At 42.8% G+C, this 20749-nt stretch overlaps 1 protein-coding gene across 1 annotated transcript in view; it reads right to left on the bottom strand.

Moving 5' to 3' along the window:
- Window positions 1-4422: 4422 nt before the first annotated feature.
- Window positions 4423-20749, bottom strand: part of MEX3C (mex-3 RNA binding family member C) — a 31833-nt gene continuing 15506 nt past the window's right edge. The window contains exon 2 of the mRNA XM_035100345.3: window positions 4423-7907. Coding sequence (XP_034956236.3) covers window positions 6679-7907 — 1229 coding nt within the window. The 3' untranslated portion in view covers window positions 4423-6678. The remainder of the gene's footprint in view (window positions 7908-20749) is intronic.

The raw sequence follows: 20749 nt of genomic DNA, 5'->3' as shown, positions 1-20749 counted from the left end.
AATAATAATAATATTTTTTATTATTATTTATACCCTGCCCATCTGGCTCTTTTCCCAGCCACTCTGTGCAGCTCCCAACAGAATATTAAAAACACAGTAAAATATCTAACATTAAAAACTTCCCTAAACAGGGCTGCTTTTAGATGTCTTCTAAAAGTCAGATAGTTGTTTATTTCCTTGACATCTGATGGGAGGGCATTCCACAGGGCGAGTACCACTATTGAAAAGGCCCTCTGCCTAGTTCCCTGTAACCTCACTCCTTGCAGTGAGGGAACTGCCAGAAGGCCCTTGGAGCTGGACCTCAGTGTCCGGGCTGAACGATGGGGGTGGAGACGCTCCTTCAGGTATACTGGGCCAAGGCCATTTAGAGCTTTAAAGGTCAGCACCAACACTCAAATTATGCTCAGAAACGTACTGGGAGCCAATCGGTCTTTCAGGACCGATGTTATATGATCTCAGCCACTCCCAGTGACCAGTCTAGCTGCCGCATTCTGGATTAGTTGCGGTTTCCGGGTCACCTTCAAAGGTAGCCCCACGTAAAGCGCATTGCAGTACTGCAAGCAAGAGATAACTAGAGCATGCACCACTCTGGTGAGACAGTCTGCAGGCAGGTAGGGTCTCAGCCTGCGTACCAGATGGAGCTGATAGACAGCCGCCCTGGACACAGAATTGACCTGTGTCTCCATGGACAGCTGTGAGTCCAAAATGTCTCCCAGGCTGCACACCTGCTCCTTCAGGGGCACAACTACCCCCACACCCACCCGCCCCGTCCCCCCAAAACAGTACTTCTTCCTTGTCAGGATTCAACCTCAATCCGTTAGCCGCCCGCCATCCATCCTCCAACCGCAGCAAAGGCATGAGGTCTTATTCTTTTGCTTGCATGGGCACTAGAGACACGACGCAACAGTGCCCTTTTACAAAAGGAGAGTCCTTTGGTTTGCAGAAGAGTGGACTTGGAGGAGTCATAAACATTTGTTTCTGGAGAGATTAGATGATGTTGGATGCAAGTATTAATTCTTTGCTTGTGGGGAGTTTAGATGACGTTGTCATCCCATACTTTCCCCCGTCACTTTTCCTTATCACATAAAGTCTGATCCTTTGGGGCAAGTGGGCTTCTTGCCCCCAATCAGCTATAACTGCACAACCTGATGGAATGCTGGTATGCAATGGATTCCCAATCCTTTCAGGTACAGTGGTACCTCTACTTACGAATAACTCTACTTACGAATTTTTCTACTTACAAACAGAGCTCTGTCCGCCATCTTGGATGCAGTTTAGATAGGATTTTTTCTACTTACGAATTTTTAGATAGGGTTGCTTCGACTTACGAATTTTTTCTCCCAATGCATTCCTATGGGATTCGACTTACAATTTTTTTTTGACTTACAAATGTGTGTTCGGAACGCATTAAATTTGTAAGTAGAGGTACCACTGTAATGGGTCTCTGATAACAGGCCAGGGGAGGTGATTTTTGCCGATTTCTATTTCCCCTAACACCCTCCCCCAACGCCTTCAATGCGGAACTGGGGGGGGGGGCCCAACTCCCCTGGTCCTGGAGCAGATGGAGGTGGGGAGAGGAAGGCCTATAGGGTAAATTGGTGAAAATCCTCTTCCATTAGTCTCTGGATCAAAAGCCTTTCTCTGAATGGAAAGGTGTAATTGGATTTGGCACTTCTGCAGATGAGGGATAGCCAACCGAAACCTGAAAAATAACAACTTGCACTAACAGGTTTTTAAAAGAGGCTGCGCCAAGTGGCAAGGAACAAAATAGGTACTGTCTGTATTGCTCTTCAACGTCCCTTCCAGCTGGGTAAATAGTAGCTGGAGGTTGAAGAGCAGGATTTAGACCCAGGAAATGTCAGAGTAAAGGGTTGGAAGTACAGTGGTACCTTGGGCTACGAACTTAATTCGTTCCATTCTTAACCGGAAACTGTTCTTAACCTGAGGCGCACTTTTGCTAATGGGGCTTCCTGCTGCCGCTGCCACGCGATTTCCGTTCTCATTCTGGGGCAAAGTTCTCAACCCGAGGTACCGTACTACTTCCGGGTTAGCGGAGTTTGTAACCTGAAGCGTTTGTAACCCAAGGTACCACTGTACCTCTGCTGTAGCTCCAAACACAGATCAAAGGTCCCTGCAGCCAGATTTGAACCTAAATTATGCCAAATCCCATATGCTTCAGCCCTTCCAGTATGATATTGTAAACACACACACACACCGTGTTGAAGAGAGCCTGCTGCATGCAACTCTCTGCAATTAATTCAGATGCTGCAGGGAAGAGGGTCCATTCTGCTCTCCAGGCATGACTGAATCAAAGGTCTAGCACACCAACCGGGTGCCCTACAGCTATTTGGGGCTAAAAATCCAGTAAGTAAATAAAAACAAAAAAAAATGGTAAATCTGAATCGTGTGTGTGTGTGATATGGGATAACTTTTTGTTGCGGTCTCTGCAAACCACCACCACCCCCCACACAAATGTGCACACACGCATGATTCCGCAACAAATTTCTGTGTCAAAGCACCCTAAATCACACTGGACTCAGTGGGACTTTTGAGTAGCATTGCACTGTCAACATTCCAACAAATATGCACAAATGCACACACATGACAACTATCAGATGCAATTTCCTATCTACTGGTTTCTCCCTACACAAGTGAGTCATCTCTAGACAAACCCCCTTTCTCCTAGGCCTTTCATTCATTAAACTCTGTGTGCGCGCAAGTGGATTGTTTATGTTTATTATGTTATGTATTTTTGTGTTGTTTTATTATAAACCGCTCTGTGATCCTTGCATGAAGGGCTGTATAGAAATTTAATGCATAACGAGTATGGAGCAGCCAGTAGATTTCGTTAAACAGCTAATGTGCACACGTCTAGATCAGTTGCCTTTTCTTTCGAAAAGACAATGCTTGCATGCAAAGGCATGTTTCTCCAGTTTGCAGTTTAAAAAAGCCTGAAAGAACTTGAATCTGACTTAATATTCCTCTTCCACAGCTGAGATAAAGTAAAACGTTGCTAAAAGGTAATTAAGTCTCAACTGCTTTGAATATAAGCTGTTACAAAAGAGAGCTGTGTGTTGCCTTAGCAGCAGCAGTATCAAATATGGCATTTCATGAACATTTGAGTGATTTCCCCAAGTCCTGTTTGAAATGCGTTGCTCATCTGCACATGCCACAACACATACACACAGAAAGTAAGTCTTGGAAGACAATGACAATCGGGCCACCTGCAGATCTTGTGTGTCACCACAAAATGTGTCTCCGATATTGATGGGACTGAGAAAAGATGCTCACCTGAGGATCTTAGCAATCTGGCTACAGCATTCTGGACCAGCTGAATCTTCTGAACACTTTAGAAAGGAAGTCCCACTTAAGAGCACATTATTACAGTAGTCCAGGCAGGATGTAACTAAGCAAGGCATGCGTCACCATGGCCAGATCCAACATTGCAAGGAAAGGGCAGGGTTGCTGCATGAGCTGTAATTGTGCAAACACATTCCTGGCCAGCACTGAAAGCTGGAGAAATCCAGAACATTCAAACTGCAAGCCTGAGTCTTCAAGGGAAGTATAACCCCAGCCAACACTGGTTGAAGCCTTATTGTGTTGAAGCAGGGCCATTTCACACCTACCACTCCATTCCCTATCAATTTCCCTCTCACAAAAATTTCCAGTCTTGGGGGAAAACGGGTTTGTTGCACAAGCCCTCCCCAATGGGACTATGATTGGGCAACCTGAATTTGCTGATAATATGACTGAATCCCATGCCAAAATGGGGACGGTCTTCCACAACAATGCTTCCTTTGCACAATCCACACAGCTGGGGTTCAAACACATTGTTGAGATATCTGGCTGTACCAGGTCCGTTGAGAGAGAAAAGAAACCGGGTTTCCTGATAATATTACAAAGTGGTTAAGTCTGCTTTCCACCTTGGTACCAGAAAGCGGCTTACAGCCCCACAGAAGCAACGAGTGGCACCTGGTTTTCTATTCTGCAGGGCATTTTGCTCCTGCCGCCTCCAAGGAATTTATTTCCTACTGCCGCTGCTGCCATAGTGGCAGCAATTCACCTTTTGGTGAATAGGCATCGCTGGTCTCCTCCCACTGTGTTCCCAGTGCAGATCTGTACAGTATTTCCCTCTTGTTTCTGATGTAGATCTTCACTTAGCCCTTCTTCCCTGGCGGGAGGCACCATTTTGTGCTTCACCTGAGGTGCCAATATGTCTGGGGCTGACCCCGGCATTGGGAGGTAAATGGCCCTGAATTGGGCTGTGTGTGCAAGGTAATAGTGTAGCAGGAGACATTTTCTTTGCTTGCCTCCCTTGTTTTCTTTTCAGTGCACCAGTTGCCCTCCACGAATTCTTCAGTTACAGGTTTCTAATATGTCCTTTGACATGCAAACCATGAAAAGAGCAACGTCAAGAAAACATTCAAGTTAATGGAAACAAGTCTTTATTAAGTAACTTTTAATATCAGAAAAATAAAACTCTTATAATTCTCTTTACAGCAAATATATAATATCAGTGCTTTGGCCACCATAAGTTAAAGGCCCTTTATCATAAAATATATGGTTTGTCTTTTTTTAAATTTACTCAAATTGAATTTATAATCCCTATGACCCCCCTACATATACATAACAAAAAGAGTGTAGTAAAATTAGCAAATACTAAACTATATTGAGAGCTTTGTCATTCTTGAGTCTGTGGTTTATAGAAACGGTACACGCGCCTAATGTCTGTCGACTCCTTGGCTTATTAGTTGCAGTGTACAATGCAAGAGTACAAAATACATGCTCGGTGAACGAGATTGTTCATATCTACAAGACTGCAGCTAAAGATTAAGGTTTCAATACTGACATTTAAACTATCCTACAAGCTGTTAGCGTTAAAGTTATGCATTTCATAATATAATAATATTATAATAATAATATGCCATCAAGGCAACTTTTATACTGGAAAAAATCATAAAATAAAAACCGTTATCTGTAAACTTTTTTTAATACGAAATGTAACCCTTTCAAGTGGAAATAAAAAATAAAGATTTCTGTATATTTACTAGTTCAATACACATAGAATTTGCTATACTGAGGGGAGGGGGGGGGAATCTGTTTGTTTCAACTTGAGAAGGTATTGCTCCAAAAGGAAAAGAGAGAGAGAGAAATAAAAAAATAAAGAAATCCATCAGAACTTCTGAGTGTTCTTTTTTCAAATGCCAGCACAGATTTGGGAACATTCTGAGTATGAAGAAGCAAGAAAACATCCACAGGTTGAAATGTAAAGAAAACACAAAGGAAAGGAACGGGGAGAAGCTCGTATTGACTTGCAAAGGGGAAGATGGGTGGATTTGAAATGAGATAAACCCCTCGCTGGGCCACAGTCACAGCTGCTCTCATGAATGATACAAGAGCATAATGTAACTGATTCTCTGTCGTCGTCCCCCCTTTTACATTACTAAAAATAAAATACATGCTTCACATAATGTGCAAGTTATGGTTGAAACATAAAAATGATTCACATTTTTTGAACTCTGATAATCTCTAAAATAGTTAATTTAAGAACAGCTTGATCAAACTAGCCAATGGAATGTTAGCATCCTCGCTATCAGATACAAAGGGTGCAAAGACCCGACAGCTGTCCTCCCAGCAGACGCCCCCTCCTCTGAAGCAGACTGGGGGCGGAGAAGGGGGGGGTAAGGAAGAGACACTTGATAGGCTGCTCGGAAAACACCACAGCTTTTCACATGGATTCCATGTGTGGTGTGGGTTGAACACAGCGTGAGTGCTCCAGTGCAAGCAGAGGGGTCCCCCTACTCTCAACGGGGTGAGCCAATCTATGGATACAAAACGCAAAACCAACACCCTCCCTTGAAATTAATGGGAAGGCCAGCTACTGGGGGGGGAGGGGGGCTCTTTGTTTGCGTTGCCCTTAGCACTGATCGAGGCAAGGCAGACTGTCCCATGCTTCAGCAATGGAAGACCCACACATTCCTGATTCTCTTAAGATGCCCCATTTGCATATTGGAGGAGAAGGTGGTCTATTCATACCATTTTGCCCTGTCCCCTGTCCCCCTTATGAACAATGATCACATTAATAAAAGTTACCGCTACGCTACTTGCTGAATGCCAGGAAATCAAATTGTGCATCATAAAATTATTTGCAACATTAGGTTAATTAAGCCTATGTTGTAATGGGGGGGGGAGGAGGAGGAAGCGCCCCCAAACCTGTTTTGAAAAACTGGCAGTGTAAAGAAGGCAGCATTGGAAGTGTGTTTGATACATTGATAATCCTTTGTACCCTTCCCTCTTATAAACCGACAGTTTCTACATTCAGGGCTGTGTCAGACTTTTGCTGTCATGACCTGCGAAGCCTCACGCTCCATTCTGTTCTGAAACTGTTCCAAGTTCCTGACCCGCCTATCGTCTCGCAACTTCATTCCAGAACTCTGCTACAGGTGCCACAGCTGCAACCAAAATGGACAAAGACTGGCTAGGCTTAGTGTTAAACTGTACATACCTTTTCCAAAAAAGAAAAAGAAAAAAAGAGACTACATGCCTTTTCAAACAACATTAGCCTAATCTCAAGAAAGCCCAATAACAGTCTGAGTTCATTATAAGTTTACTTAGGGGGTACCATTACATCCAAGCCATTAAGAGTTTAAAAAGTCCATATATAATATCTCTATATATTTAAGAGTGAATTTGAATCGCCTGAGTAACAGCTGTCTGGCAAACTGGACACGTGGGTGCGTCTTTTTCACAGATCTTACTGGCACATTCCATGCAGAACAGGTTGTGGCCACACGGAACCAGGGCGGCAATTACTTCGTTCTCAAAGCATATCACGCAGTCATGCTTCCGTCTCAACTCTGGAGGGGAACTAGATGTGGAGCCACCATTGGAAGAAGAGTAGCTGTTGGTACCATTGGAGAAAGCAGGGATGTAGATCGGAAGGCCAACCTGGCTGACTGTACTGGGTGGATCGCTTCGGACTCTCCTTGCCAGCGGATGTTCCAAGGTTTCGGGAAATGTAGGCGACAGGCGAGGAGTGGATGGCTGACTCCCTCTCCGTGGAGCCTTCACGTTACTAGCAGGTTCGTTACCAAAACTGGAGAGCGGGTTAACGGGTTCAAAGGGTGTCCAGATGGTTTGAGAAGGCGTCGGCAAGGAGTCATACGCAGGAGAGTCAACTGCAATGTCCTCCGCACCTACAGAAGGCAACGTTTCTCCAAACCAAAAGTTGCCTGCGCTGAATGGACTTGTTGGGCTGAAGTCAGCCAGCCTATTGCTTCCAAAGTAGGAATCAGTGGAGCCGCTTCCTAAAGAACTGGAGCTGTCATTTCTGAAATTAGAAATCATCCTAGTGCGGCTTGGAGGAGGTACTGGGTTGGAAGTAAGCCAGGCAGATCCCAGGTTCCCTCCTTCAAAGCTCACGTCCGTACCGTTATAATGGAAATCATTTTCTTCGTTCAGTTCAATGTAGTTTCCAGTGCGCATGGCGATGTGCATTTCTATCTCTTCGCGAGCACGATCTACGTTTTCAGGCATACCGGTAACCTCAAATACTGGCTCCTTGTCTCTACTGGGAGTAACTATGTAGGTGTGGGTCTGCTGCTGGATCCGCTTGATTGTAGCGCCTTTGGGGCCAACCACCAGCCCCACAACACGGTAAGGCACCCTGACCTGGACTGTAGTTTGGCCTGGTAGGTTGGGGTTACAAGACAGTCCTCCCAATGCTGGGCCATTTTTGTTACGTGAAGCTCTAATCATGGAGAAGTGTTCAGCAGCAGAAAGAATTTCCCTTTTGGCCATGGCTACATCTTCTTTGCGCCCAGTGACGACAAAAATGGGTTCTTCTCCGCGGACAGGGGTCTTGATGTAGGTATTTGTCTTGGCTCTCAATGCCTTTATTTTGCAACCTGCGTGGAGAAAGCACAAATAAAAGTGCTTTAGTGCACTCTTGAATGGAAAAGATGCAAGAGCACTTAGCCTCTAAAAATTGCTTTGTGCTGACACTCTGGATCCTCAACATCTCCCACTCCCCAGTGTTAGATCAGTGCAAAATCACACCATTACAGTGAAAACAGCAATTACCCAATTAAAGAGGGTTGCTATTGAGAACAAGTGCTTAGTAAACCCGGCAGTTAAATCACAAAGTAACTCAACTCACAGAAACCTTTAGCAACCTACCCATCCATACCAAGCTGCAATTTGAAAAAGACAGCTAACTTTTTCAAAAGCCTCCTTGCCTGCCTAGTGACTACTTACAAGCCTCTTCTAAATCATTGTCTTAAGCTAACAAATGTTGTTAACTTCTGTATTTGTTCTGTTCCTTGGCGGAATGCAGAACAACCTCTAAAGCCAGTGTACTATATCCACACTTAGGTTTTCAAAGAAATATTTTCCAAGTAATTGGCTGAAGCCAAAACCACATTGATCAATGGTGTAGCAGACAGTTTCATTCCATTCCGTATATAGCAATTAAACAGAAGCTACATGAAGGTTATTTAACTGAACAAGAGATTTAATTTTCTTCAATATACTGCTTTTCATCGAAGAATATCAAAGCTGTTTACAATAGAATGAGTAAAACCCATATACAGTGGTGCCTCGGCTTACGAATTTAATCCGTTCCGAAGGCACCTTCGTAAATCAAAAAATTCATAAGTCCCATAGGATTTCCCATAGGAATGCATTGAAAATGGAAAAATTAGTTAAGTCGAAGCAACCCTATCTAAAAATTCGTAAGTCGAAAAATCCCTATCTAAAACCGCTGTGGGTTTTTTTCTGGATGTCGAGACATTCGTAAGCGCGCGGCCATTACCCCCATTCGTAAGTCGAAAAATTCGGTTGTTGAGCCGTTTGTAAGTCGAGGTATTACTGTAAGGTCAACAGGAGCAGAAAATGCAACACAACCACATATGAGTGAGCAACAAAAAGCACACCCAGAGAAGACTCACTGAAATTAATAAACAAACAAAATTGGGTCCAATAATAGTATGGTGCTGCCTTTTCAAGAGTTACTATCGATAAAAGAATAAACATGGTCTGGAGATCTCATTAAAGGTGTTAATAAAGGTATAACTACACTAGATGGTCATCTGATATCTCTGTTAATTATATGATATAATCTTTTCTTATTAACTGGGAAAATGTTCAGTTCCAGTTGAGTGCAGATATTGCTTGGTGGCATATAAAACAGTAACATTTACAATTTCATAGCCTAGAAAAATGTGGGTTTTTGTTAAATATCACTCCCCCCCCAAAAAAAAATATGGTAAGTCTTGCAGTATTTGATAATTTGCACAAGATGGAATAATAGAATTCAATGGTTTGAATGTTTTCAATTAATGTGCCGGCTAAAAGACCTTATAAGGCAAAATGAAATTAATAGACCACAGGGTTTGAAAAATTAACTTTAGAATTACAGAACTCTAAAGAATAATTATCTAAAATATATTGGAGCACAATGATTGAGGAAAGAAAAGCAAATATAGATAGGTTTAAAAGCTAGATGGAATAATTATTGTGGGGTGTTGAAGCTATTTTCATAAAAGACTCTAATATCTCAATTCCTACTGATTTAAAGGAAAATCATTATAAAGTTCTATACAAAAAACATTTAACTCCTTTAAAATTAAGCAAAAATGAAAAGGGTAATGACAGAGTGAGTGCATTTCCAGCACAGAGTATGTGGCTTTCATACGTGGTGGGGTTCTCAAGGGCACTGGATGGAAATGGTTGAGATTAGAATCACTGCACACATTTCCATTATTGTCACCACCAGTAAGAATTATTCAAAGATACACTGAGGATATAATACCATCTGAAGATCACAGAATTGGAGGGCAACTTAATATTTTACAACTCCAACTGAGGTGGCAAATAAATTTCAAAAAGTAAAAAAATTCACGGTGTGCAGAAATATAATAGGGTGAATAGTGTGGGATACACTATATTTGACAAAGTTTACCCACTTAGCTTGGTTTAGAAAAGTTAGGCAAAGGGTTTAGATACTTGAAATTGGAATTTGTGAAATTATGGAATAGAGATTGCCAAAAATAAGACATTTCTGTTGAACTCAATGGGACTTACTTCTGAGTCGACACATGCAGGGTTGTACCATTAAAACATCACATATACAGTATAGTACAGAATTAAGCCTCCCAAGCTGAAGACACTCTATTCAGTCGCTTTAGGTTTCTCATCAGGAGAAATGCATGCGGTTTGGAACGTCACTGAAAAATGCCAAGTCCCGATCTATTATGTGAAAAGTCAACACAACAAGACCATTAAAAAGTTTTTCTTAAAGTGACTTTTACAGGAAAGCTGACTCTACAGACTCCAAGGTCAATCTCTCCTTTGTTATTTGGAGAGAAGAAACAGCAATCGAGAGGAAGCCGCAGCCTCCGACACCTGAAACTTCTGAATGCGTCATCAATCAATGCTAAATGAGTTTAGTTTGTAAGGAACTGGTAGCAAGATACAGATGCAATAGACTACTGTAAAGGCAGCCAGGCCAAAACACAGGCCATTAACCTTCTTCTGTAGTTCCACTGGCTGACCTTCATGTCTGCTGCCTTGTCTTCTCCATTAAATCACGTCTTCAACATGCCATCTAATAGCCTGATAAAAGTATTAAGCTAGGGTGAGTTACATTTTATACTTCTAACACACTGTCCTGGATGCTGAGGCCCAAAACTATAAAGGAAGGAAACTCTCCCACACCTTTCCCCCCCCCCAAACTCCTGGACATGTGAGAGATTGCCACATGCATTTTCTGTTGTGATGACAGAATAGACCTGATGCTTGGAAAAACTGAGTTAAACTGTGCAGTGCTGATTTGTTAGCAAGATATTGTCTCCAGACACGCTCAAACAGATGTTAAGAATACATACAGTTAATGAATAAAGCTAGGGCTACTGATCTACAACTACATAGGGGATTCCGATTTACTGGTACAGGATGGGCTAACTGTATGTACAAACAAATAAACCGACCTCCACCTATGGGAGGTTGTTTTTCCTTATCTGAGGACTTGAACTACATGCTCACTTCTGGATGCGGAACACCAAGAGACTACATTGTGTTCCAATGTATTCACCAAGATTTATGTATGCATGCCTGCGAGTTGAATATTTCCACCATTCTAAACAAAAATGAACAATTTTAGTAAAAGAAGCAAAAGCTTGGCAAGCAAACACAGTCCTTTTCTCAAGTGTTTTTTTTAAAAAAACTGATACTTTGCCAGCCCCCTTTCATTTCATTCTTCCTCTTATATAGGTGAAAGATCACATTGAGGATGCCCAAGTTTAGTCAGCCAGGTCTATTTGCAGAAGGATGGAGGGAATAAGCAAATATAGTTTTCAGGACTGGAGGGCAGCAGTGCTGTTATTTTCTTCAGTATGCACATGTAAAATATTTACTACTATGTCTAAATGCACCACAAACTGGGATATGTGGACATTTCATGGGTGGAAAAGGAGAGGTAAGTATTGGGCTCAGAAAAGTGCAATCCCAAGGCAAAGCCTCTGCTCCTCTTGCAACCTGTTAATGGGCCATTCCCCTTGTAGCTAAAACAATGCTTCAGGAAGGAGGGAATTGGGCCACTGGGTGTTTGGACCAGAGGGAACCTGTGTGATGTGTTGATGACATAGTTAAGCGGGGAGGGCACTAACCGTTATAACCTCTCGACCTGCTTAAGACAGAAGCTGTGCCCATTACCTACTGCGGCAGGAGGGGGAGAGAGACTGTAGATAATTCAAGATGTGTGCCTATTGCAGCCATCTTGAATGTTCTCACTGTAGATTTTATAATCTAAGGGTGAGTGGTACAGAGCCTTTATTGCCTCTTTTGAGATTTCTGCGTTATGAAATTGTCCTGGAATATGGGAAGCTCACTAAAGGAATTCTCTCTCTCTCTCTCTCTCTCTCTCTCTCTCTCTCTCTCTCTCTCTCTCTCTCTGTGTGTGTGTGTGTGTGTGTGTAACAACTACAACCACATTCGCACTGTAGTGTTAATGAAGGTATTAGTTCACCCTTTTTGTGGATTTTGTTGTGCTACCTATTTTTTATCTGCTTTGGTGTGTATGTATAAAGAAGGCATCAGCTGAGGAAGCCCCAACTAATGATGGAAAACATTATTCACTAAGTTTCCAAGTGAAAGAGATGTATTTGTGTTTTTTTTAACATTTTGCTGATTTTTGCATTACAAGTCTTGTACCCTGCTCTCCCTGAATCACAGCCCTAGAATTTGTTTCTGACATAATAAGATAACAATGCCTTTGGCCACGTGTAGTTGAGATGTCAGGGTTCTGGTTCAATCAACCTCTACAGTATTTGTAAGACCTTTTGTCTACTTTCTGGTGTGTGTGTGTATGTGAAAACTCTCTTTAGTTACTCAGTGCCAAATCCCTCATACAACCAGGAGAACTAATCATTGCCTTTCCCCAGAAAAACCACGGTACTCATTATGCACCATTGCTGCCCTTTCTGACCGTAGAATTTGTTGGAGAACCCCCTCCACAAATGCAGCTGACTAGTTATTTGCTAGGTGAAATATTCCATCACCATACTTGTGAATAAAAATAAAAATAGTCCCATGTTCAGCAGCCTGCAAACTATATTGCAGCTTGCCTTCCAATGCAACCGCTCAGGAAGTTCCATTGCCTAGGGAGTCAGCATAGGCTCATTTTTCAGCACTGACCACTAATTAGAATTGGACAAGAATTTCTCTACTCAGATTGACTGTTGATCCAGACTACTTTTGTTAGCTTTTCTGCTTCACGTGGCTTGACTACGTGATTGCGTCAGCTTGAAGCTATTTGCTTTAAGTAGCTTTCTGGGAACCTTGTAAGAGTCACTTGGATAGGACCCACAGACAAATCAAGTCCTGCATTTTTTCCCCCAATGGTGGCTGGCATTATAGGTACAATGCTTTGTGGCACATAAGTTTTGGTCTGATTTGCTTGGGTGGATCTGTGGTGAATTGGTTGAAATGCTCCTGCCTCAGTGTGTGAGATAGGGAGGTTGTGTATGGAAATATGTGTCCACGCCCTGAATGCTTGGCAAATCCCTCTTTCCAGGTCTGCATTAGTAGCAGCTTCCCCTTTTTCCAGTGTCTCCAGAAGTTTGGAGAAGAAGCAAGGCAGACTCTTATTTACTTTTAGCCTTCTCAGGTGGTAAAACAGACCCTGGTTTCCTTCCAAGACCAGTGCTGCTTCTCCCTACTGCAGCAGTCCAGTATGACATGCAGCAAGATCCAGGACCTCAGATTTCTCTGGAAGATGGCTCAGTGAATGGTGTCTAGGCAGCTGATGAGGGCAAAAAGCAGATCCCTCAGTTTTATTAATTTTAATTATATTCTACCTTTCTGTAGAATACAATTACAGCTGATAAAGTACTAAAAATAGCAGCACTGGTATTAAAAAATCACGTTAGAAGCGGCAGTCCATAAAGTTCCCAAAAAGCAGCAAATTGTTAAGCATTAAAAGCTTGTGATGAAAAGTTTATGAGTAGATGAATCTCCACAAGAAGGGTATCCCATAGTTTTGGTGCTTTCAGAAGATCCTGTGTCTTCTACCTGCCTAATCTCACATTGTAATAGAAAGGGAGATTCCTCTGACATTTATTTAAAAACCAGGCACCTTTACACAGAAATAGATAGTCCTTGAGGTAACCTAGGTTGGTAGAGGCTTTAAAGGTTAACACCAGCATTAAAGTGCTCAGAAGCAAATAAGCAACCATTGTAGGTGGAATAAGATCTAAGATCTGATTGTCCAGCTCTGGATACCATGCTGCTAGCTAGTACTATCTTGCTGTTTCCTCCACCTTCTCTTTGAGCCAAGGTTTCCCAGAGCACAGTTCCAGAATTCATTTCAGTGGTGGGAACTCTGGAAGCCATACAGAAGTACCAGTTGATGGAAACCACAGGTAAGAGTACTCTTGTGCTAAGATCCTGCTTGCAGGCTTCACAAAGGCACCAGGTTGGCCACTGTGAGAACAGGGTGCTGGATTAGATGGGCCACTGGTCTGGTCCAGTAGGCTTTTTTTATTATTTTCCTTCACTGCTAAGTAGTCCTAGCCAGCAGACACCTGGAGAAAATAATTTCCAAGGGAAATTGGGGGTTTTTTTGGGGGGGGGAGAATAAGATAGAGCAGGCTCCCATTCCCTAAATCAGTTCTCTTTCTGCCTATATCTCTTCCTCCAATCTATCTCCTAAGTTTTACAAGACTGTTCGCACCCCAATAGTGACTTAAAATAGTTGTGAGCCTTCTGTTTCCAACTCTCTTCTACCACCACTGGTACAAACAGGTAAAAGCTTGGCCAAATTACATACTGGGGGTGTCCTTATTGTTTGCCAGCTTCATGCTCAGGGAGAAAACACTGCTTTGGGAATAGAGCTAAAGAGCACCTTCCTCTCCCCCACAAGTGCTGTGAACATTCTTTTTTTAAAACAAAAACAAAACAAAAACCCTGCTTATTGCCATTCAGTCCGCTGCTTTTTACTAGCCTCCTTCAATTCCATTAAAAAAGAAAACATTCAATTTAATCCACTCAATTAAAAGTTGGGCTATAAATCCTCAAAATGAGTAAGGAAACAGAGTCTTCTTCCTGGCAATAATCTCATTGATGATCCTTGCCTAGCGGGTATCATATAGTGAGGAAGATGGTGCCAAAGTTGACAACATGCTGGTGTGGCTGAGATGGAACAAAGGAGCACCGCCCTCACTCTCAAGGGATTTATCTTTTTGCCCTCTCTCAAAGTCATGTCCAAAAGGTTACTGCGCAGAGTGAGGTGCTTTTTGCTGCTGCTAATATTCATGGGATGTGCCCACCCCTCTTTCTGTCCAATACATTCTTTTATACATTCCTTTCTTTTATACATTCCTTAGGGCTGGAGCAGTACTTCCTTAAGGTAAAGGTAAAGGGGCCCCTGACCATCAGGTCCAGTCGTGTCCGACTCTGGGGTTGCGGCGCTCATCTTGCTCTATAGGCCGAGGGAGCCGGCGTTTGTCTGCAGACAGCTTCCGGGTCATGTGGCCAGCATGACAAAGCTGCTTCTGGCGAACCAGAGCAGCGCACGGAAACACCGTGTACCTTCCCACCAGAGTGGTACCTATTTATCTACTTGCACTTTGATGTGCTTTTGAACTGCTAGGTGGGCAGGAGCTGGGACCAAGCAACAGGAGCTCACCCTGTTCGAACCACCGACCTTCTGATCAGCAAGCCCTAGACTCTGTGGTTTAACCCACAGCGCCACCTGGGTCTCTGGAGCAGTACTTCCTTAATAGATGCTTATTATCAAGCTCTTCACCTTACTAGGAAAATTTAATGGTGGAAGCTGCTTGCAATAAATGAGGGTTGTTCCTACCACAATTTTGAGTAGGTTCACCGCTTCTCTCCCCTCACTGCCCCCTTAACTGTGCAGTATTTGTAGTTTTAAACTTTTCTACATGTATCCTGGGTTATATTTCCATATTAACAGATTAATCCTTCAAATCAGCTAGATTAATCCTTCTGCATCTGTTGGGCTGATCCTCTCTCTCTCTCTCTCTCTCTCTCTCTCTCTCTCTCTCTCTCTCTCTCTGGTATTGTGGGTAGGTTGCATGCACTGCACAAATGTTATTTGCCAGGAAAGTGCAAACTCTATGTTAGAATACATTATTTTAGCTAAGCACATTTGCATGCATTTGCTTTACATAAACTCATCTTTCAACATAGATGCTTTCAAAAGATTTTGATATTTAATGGAGCTGTCAATGGGAGCAGAAGATGATGGAAAGAGAAAATACAAGGAGATGGGGCATAGTAGATGATAAATTTATTTATATTCTGCTCCCCCCCCCCGATGGGACTCAAGTCAGCTTGGATAACTGGCAATAGTCATCTATCGCGGAGTAGGGTGCTGAAATTCCCTACTCTAAGCTTGACTGCCATGTTATCTAAAACCTATTGTTATCATTCCATATTATTTGCATGTTTGGGTGTGAGGGATTCCTCTCTCTGGAGGGGAGGGATAGGGCAACAACAGGAACACATTTTGGCTGGGTACCAAGGCATGCCAATATCTCTGACCCCTGTATCAAGCATAGAGAGAATTATTCCTGGAAGTGTAGAAAGCAAATAACAGGCTGCTATGTAACTAGAGGAGCTCCAGAAATGACACCTTCTATTTAGACATCACTTCAGAGAAACAAATTACAATACACCAAAAATAAATATTCTTGAATACTATGTAGCCAAGAAAAGATCTACTCGAAATCAAGCATGGCAGGTTTAGGGTCAGACGAGAACAAAGTAGATGTTTCTTCCATCTGTTTGTCTCTCCACCACCACAGAATGAAATGTTACTGAATATTCACTGATTTTCATAAATGTTTCTCTATGGACTTGTTGCCTGTGCCTAAGTTATCACACTCCTTCCATTATAGCTTACTTATTTCCCTTGCAAATGTCCACATTTTAAAAGTGGCTGAGAACACAAAAATGCATTTCGCACGATCTAACTCAGTGTGGTCCAACATGTGGCCCTTGTGCTACCTTCCTAAAGGAGGTGGGAAGGCTTTAGAACCCTTCCAGAGCCTTGTGCCTCCTTCCTAAAGCCCGACACCTCACTTAGCTGGCTTTGAGAAGGCACCACAAGGGTGGGGTCCCCCCCCCCCATTTTGGCCTCGACCCCCTCTGTGCAACAAAGCAGTGTGTGGCCTGCAAGTATGAAAAGTGGACCGCCCTGATCTAACTCACTGCTTCCTTCTGAAGAGTATATCCCAAGATCTTTCGAAAACAACCATCCAAACCCAAAAGCTAAGCAACAATTCAACAACCAAAATCTTTCTAAACCAGAATCAGAATTTACTTTTTTAAAAAACATACACAAAGATGAGCAATTTTGGAGCAAAGCTTACCAAAGGTATAATGGATTAATTAACTACCGTTCAGGATATTTGCAAGGCAGTGGAGTGTGAAAATAATCTTGCTGCTAAACAACCAAGAAATTATTTCCTATTCAAAGATAGGGAATCTCTGTGTCAACAGGTGATGTCCTCAGGAACAGCAAGGACATGGCAGGAAACTGTCCAAACAGCCCAACTGAGCATATCTCAGTCATTGCTTTAATCTCCAGGAGTCTATGCCTGCTCACATGCGTAGCAACGTCACACTGCCTGCTGAAATGTACAGCTCTTCTTAGCAGTCAAGCCCACCTGTTTCCTCTTTACATGGAAAAGAGGGACCAAATTAAGGAAGTGCTGCCGACCTCACCGCAAGTGCTGGTCTTTGAAGAATAAGGAACTGAAACAAGAAAACTCATGCTTACCCGTCAGTCTCTGGTCTGGAACAGTGGCAGTTCAGAAGTCGGCTGTTCCACTTGCCCTCTCGCCTCTCTTGCTGACATCTGTTTAGACTTGGCACACCTTAAATTCTGCTAGCTTCCCTTGGGATATGCAGGCCAAACACGTGACTTCTGTATATAGCTTAATACAGCCTTCACCAATCTAGTGTCCTATCTTTTGGGCGGCAATTCCCATCAGCACCTGCATCAATATGGCAGTGGTGGCTGGGGGTTGGTGGGGTTTTAGTTCAAAACATCTGAAGGCCACCAGGTTGACAAAAGCTGGCTTAATATATAACTTGTATAGAGGTTAGGAAGTGCCTGAATTCACTGGGTCTCTAGCTACAGCCAAGGCAACCGCTAAAGTCTCTGGACATCTTTTAACTCTAATTAAAGCAGGCTTTTTTCTAGTTGCACAAAAAAGTGTGAAGGATAGGAAGCTCCCACATTTTGGAATCCAACAAACCTGTCTCCTTGCATTTCTGCACCTCAGTAAAATGTGATGCGCTATCAGGCTTATTGTATGGCAATAAACGGACAGACAACAGTCTCAAAGAAGAAAAGCAGCCCCCCCTTCTCTATATACATACATCCCCCACCCACCAGTCTGTTGTATCATTACAGCCTTGTCTCCAATGCCTGTTTTGCATGTGTTTTTACTATTCTCTCTTTCCAACAGTAAAGGCTGAACAAAAGTGACAATTATATTACGGCCACCCATAAAATGGATTGCAAGATGCACACAACCACATGGGGAGCTGGTTGTCTGCAACGCCACATGCAAAGGCAACCCATATTCCTCCACATTTATGATTGGAAACAGGTATCAGGGTGCAAAAGAATCCCCACAAAATTAAACTTTGCAGGTAGTCAGCACATGCCAAATGCCATAGATATTCCAATCCTGCTCCAAGAGTGGAGTCTGGACACTTTCCTGTGATGAGAAAAGCAACACCAACCAAACCAAGTTAGTTTCTTGGCTCTGCTAGTTTTGCAGTGCAAGTTATTTTATACGACAACAAAACTGTCTGTTCACTGGCAACTTTGAGTAGCCTAAGGAGAGAGAAAAACAATACCCAAAGGAACTCTGGCAGTTACCCCCTGAATACTGATGCACATAACAAGCCAGTGCTAGTCTCCGCAAGGCATGTCTGTTAAGTAATTACGACAGTGGTACCTCTGGTTAAGAACTTAATTCGTTCCGGAGGTCCGTTCTTAACCTGAAACTGTTCTTAACCTGAAGCACCACTTTAGCTGCTGGAGCACGATTTCTGTTCTCATCCTGAAGCAAAGTTTTTAACTTGAGGTAGTATTTCTGGGTTAGCAGAGTTTGTAACCTGAAGTGTTTGTAACCTGAGGTACCACTGTATTAGCATTTCCATGCTGAAATGCGTAACGTTATAGAGAACACTACAGGGAAACAGCACATATGGAAATACTGCCGAGGTAAACTAGAAGAATATATGCACATTTCTTAAGTAACTAACAATCCCCAAGAGTTCCCTCTCTCTCTCTCACTGTAGGCTGCTGAAGACAAAGTACTTGGCTCCAAATCAGGTCAATTTGGAAGAAACACTACAATAAAGCACACCAAAAGATTAATCTTTGTGGAGGAAACACATAGCAATTAAAATATTGGATCTTGAGATATATTAGCAGAATTCCACTCATGTGGCAGGGCTTTTCAGGCACCTATCTGGACTGCAATCCCAAGGATCTCTGGAAAGCCGCTTCTGAAGGGTGAGGGACTCTCTGGAATGGCATGTGACTGGGTAAGGGGGACTATAGCAGGGTAGGGTAACAAGAGAGAAATTGGCAGGGTGACTGCCTTGCATAAGTGCTTTTCTGCTTGTGCAAGACGTCTCTGGTTCCAAGCTCTTGTAAATAAAATGTGACTGCCATATAAGTTGGCAGGTGGAACATACACCTGTAAGCACAAGGGCCCAGGTTCGATCCACGGCACCTTCAGCTAAAGCAGGAATCCCCAAACTCGGCCCTCCAGATGTTTTGGGACTACAATTCCCATCATCCCTGACCACTGGTCCTGTTACTAGGGGGATGGGAGTTGTAGTCCCAAAACATCTGGAGGGCTGAGTTTGGGGGTGCCTGAGCTAAAGGAAGCTAAGTAGCATAGCTTTGGGAAGCCTGCTGCCTAAGGCCTGGAGGTTGATTCTACAAAAACAACAAGTGTGCATTTGCTTGCCACCCTAAGCACCTTTGGGAGGAAGGGCGGGATAATAAATTCATTAAATAACAACCCTACGCCCAAAAAGGAACTTTCACTATTTTGTACTGATTCAAAGGCCAGAAGCCAGGTTATACTAGCTCAACTAGTCTTACAGTGAGTATATTTTAATCAAAGGAGCAATTAATTCATCAACTTTAATTACACAAAACAAGGTGGAGCACTTGTTCAATGACACCTGTTAACTGGTCTCCAAAACTTCAACTTAAACTGGTGGGGATGGGGAGAAATAACCATGCAATTATATAGAGTAGCTTATGTACAAAGACTGATCTGGGCATTATGGTTTATTCATGTTTACCAGCTTAAGTGTCATAGCTACAGAAATGGTAGGGGTGAATTCATTTATTTAAGAAAATGGACACAACCGCCTGATTGTAAAAAACCTCAACCTTAAACATAGTTAACTAGTATGTGGGACACATTATCATATCCTCCTTATCTCATCCACCCACTGCCAGGAGAGATAAAAACTGATTACTTTTAAAGTTTTATTTTAATGAAAATTGCCAGATTTTAAAAGTTTAAACTATAACAAGTTTCTATTTTTAAAAAAAATGGTTAAAATGAAATCTGAACTGAATACAAACATTTACGGTGGAATTTAATGTGATACTAAAAATGTTTTTATTTGCATAAGCTTATCAGCCTTCCCAGATACCGGTAGTATTCCCACCCCACCCCGTGCTGGAGATTCTCCTACAAACACCCTCCAGAGCCAATTTCAGGGTGAACAGGGGGTGAAAGGGAGGGAGCCCAGATGCACAGGGTTTCTGTTGATGGGGTTTGTAAGGTGAATCCCGCCCAATTACAGTTGTACCTTGGTTGACGAACGCCTTGAGAGTTGAACATTTTGGCTCCTGAACACCGCAAACCCGGAAGTGAGTGCTCCAGTTTGCGAACGTTCTTTAGAACCTGGACGTCTGACATGGCTTCCACAGCTTCTGATTGGCTGCAGGAGCTTCCTGCAGCCAATTGGAAGCTGTGCCTTGATTTCCAAACATTTTGGAAGTTGAACAGACTTCCGGAACAGATTCCATTCGACTTCCGAAGTACCACTGTATCTCTTAAAAACCGTATTTATGTCACTCTTGTGAGCTTTTGATGAAAGGCTACTCTTTGAAAAGCAATCACTGTGAGGAAAACATATTCAGTAATCATCACTGCAGCACAATAGTCCATGT

Source organism: Zootoca vivipara, chromosome 10, assembly GCF_965207765.1.
Source record: "Zootoca vivipara chromosome 10, rZooViv2.hap1.1, whole genome shotgun sequence".
Lineage (NCBI taxonomy): Eukaryota > Metazoa > Chordata > Lepidosauria > Squamata > Lacertidae > Zootoca > Zootoca vivipara.
Note: the sequence above shows the minus strand (reverse complement) of the source record. Positions and strands in the feature narration are given on the sequence as shown.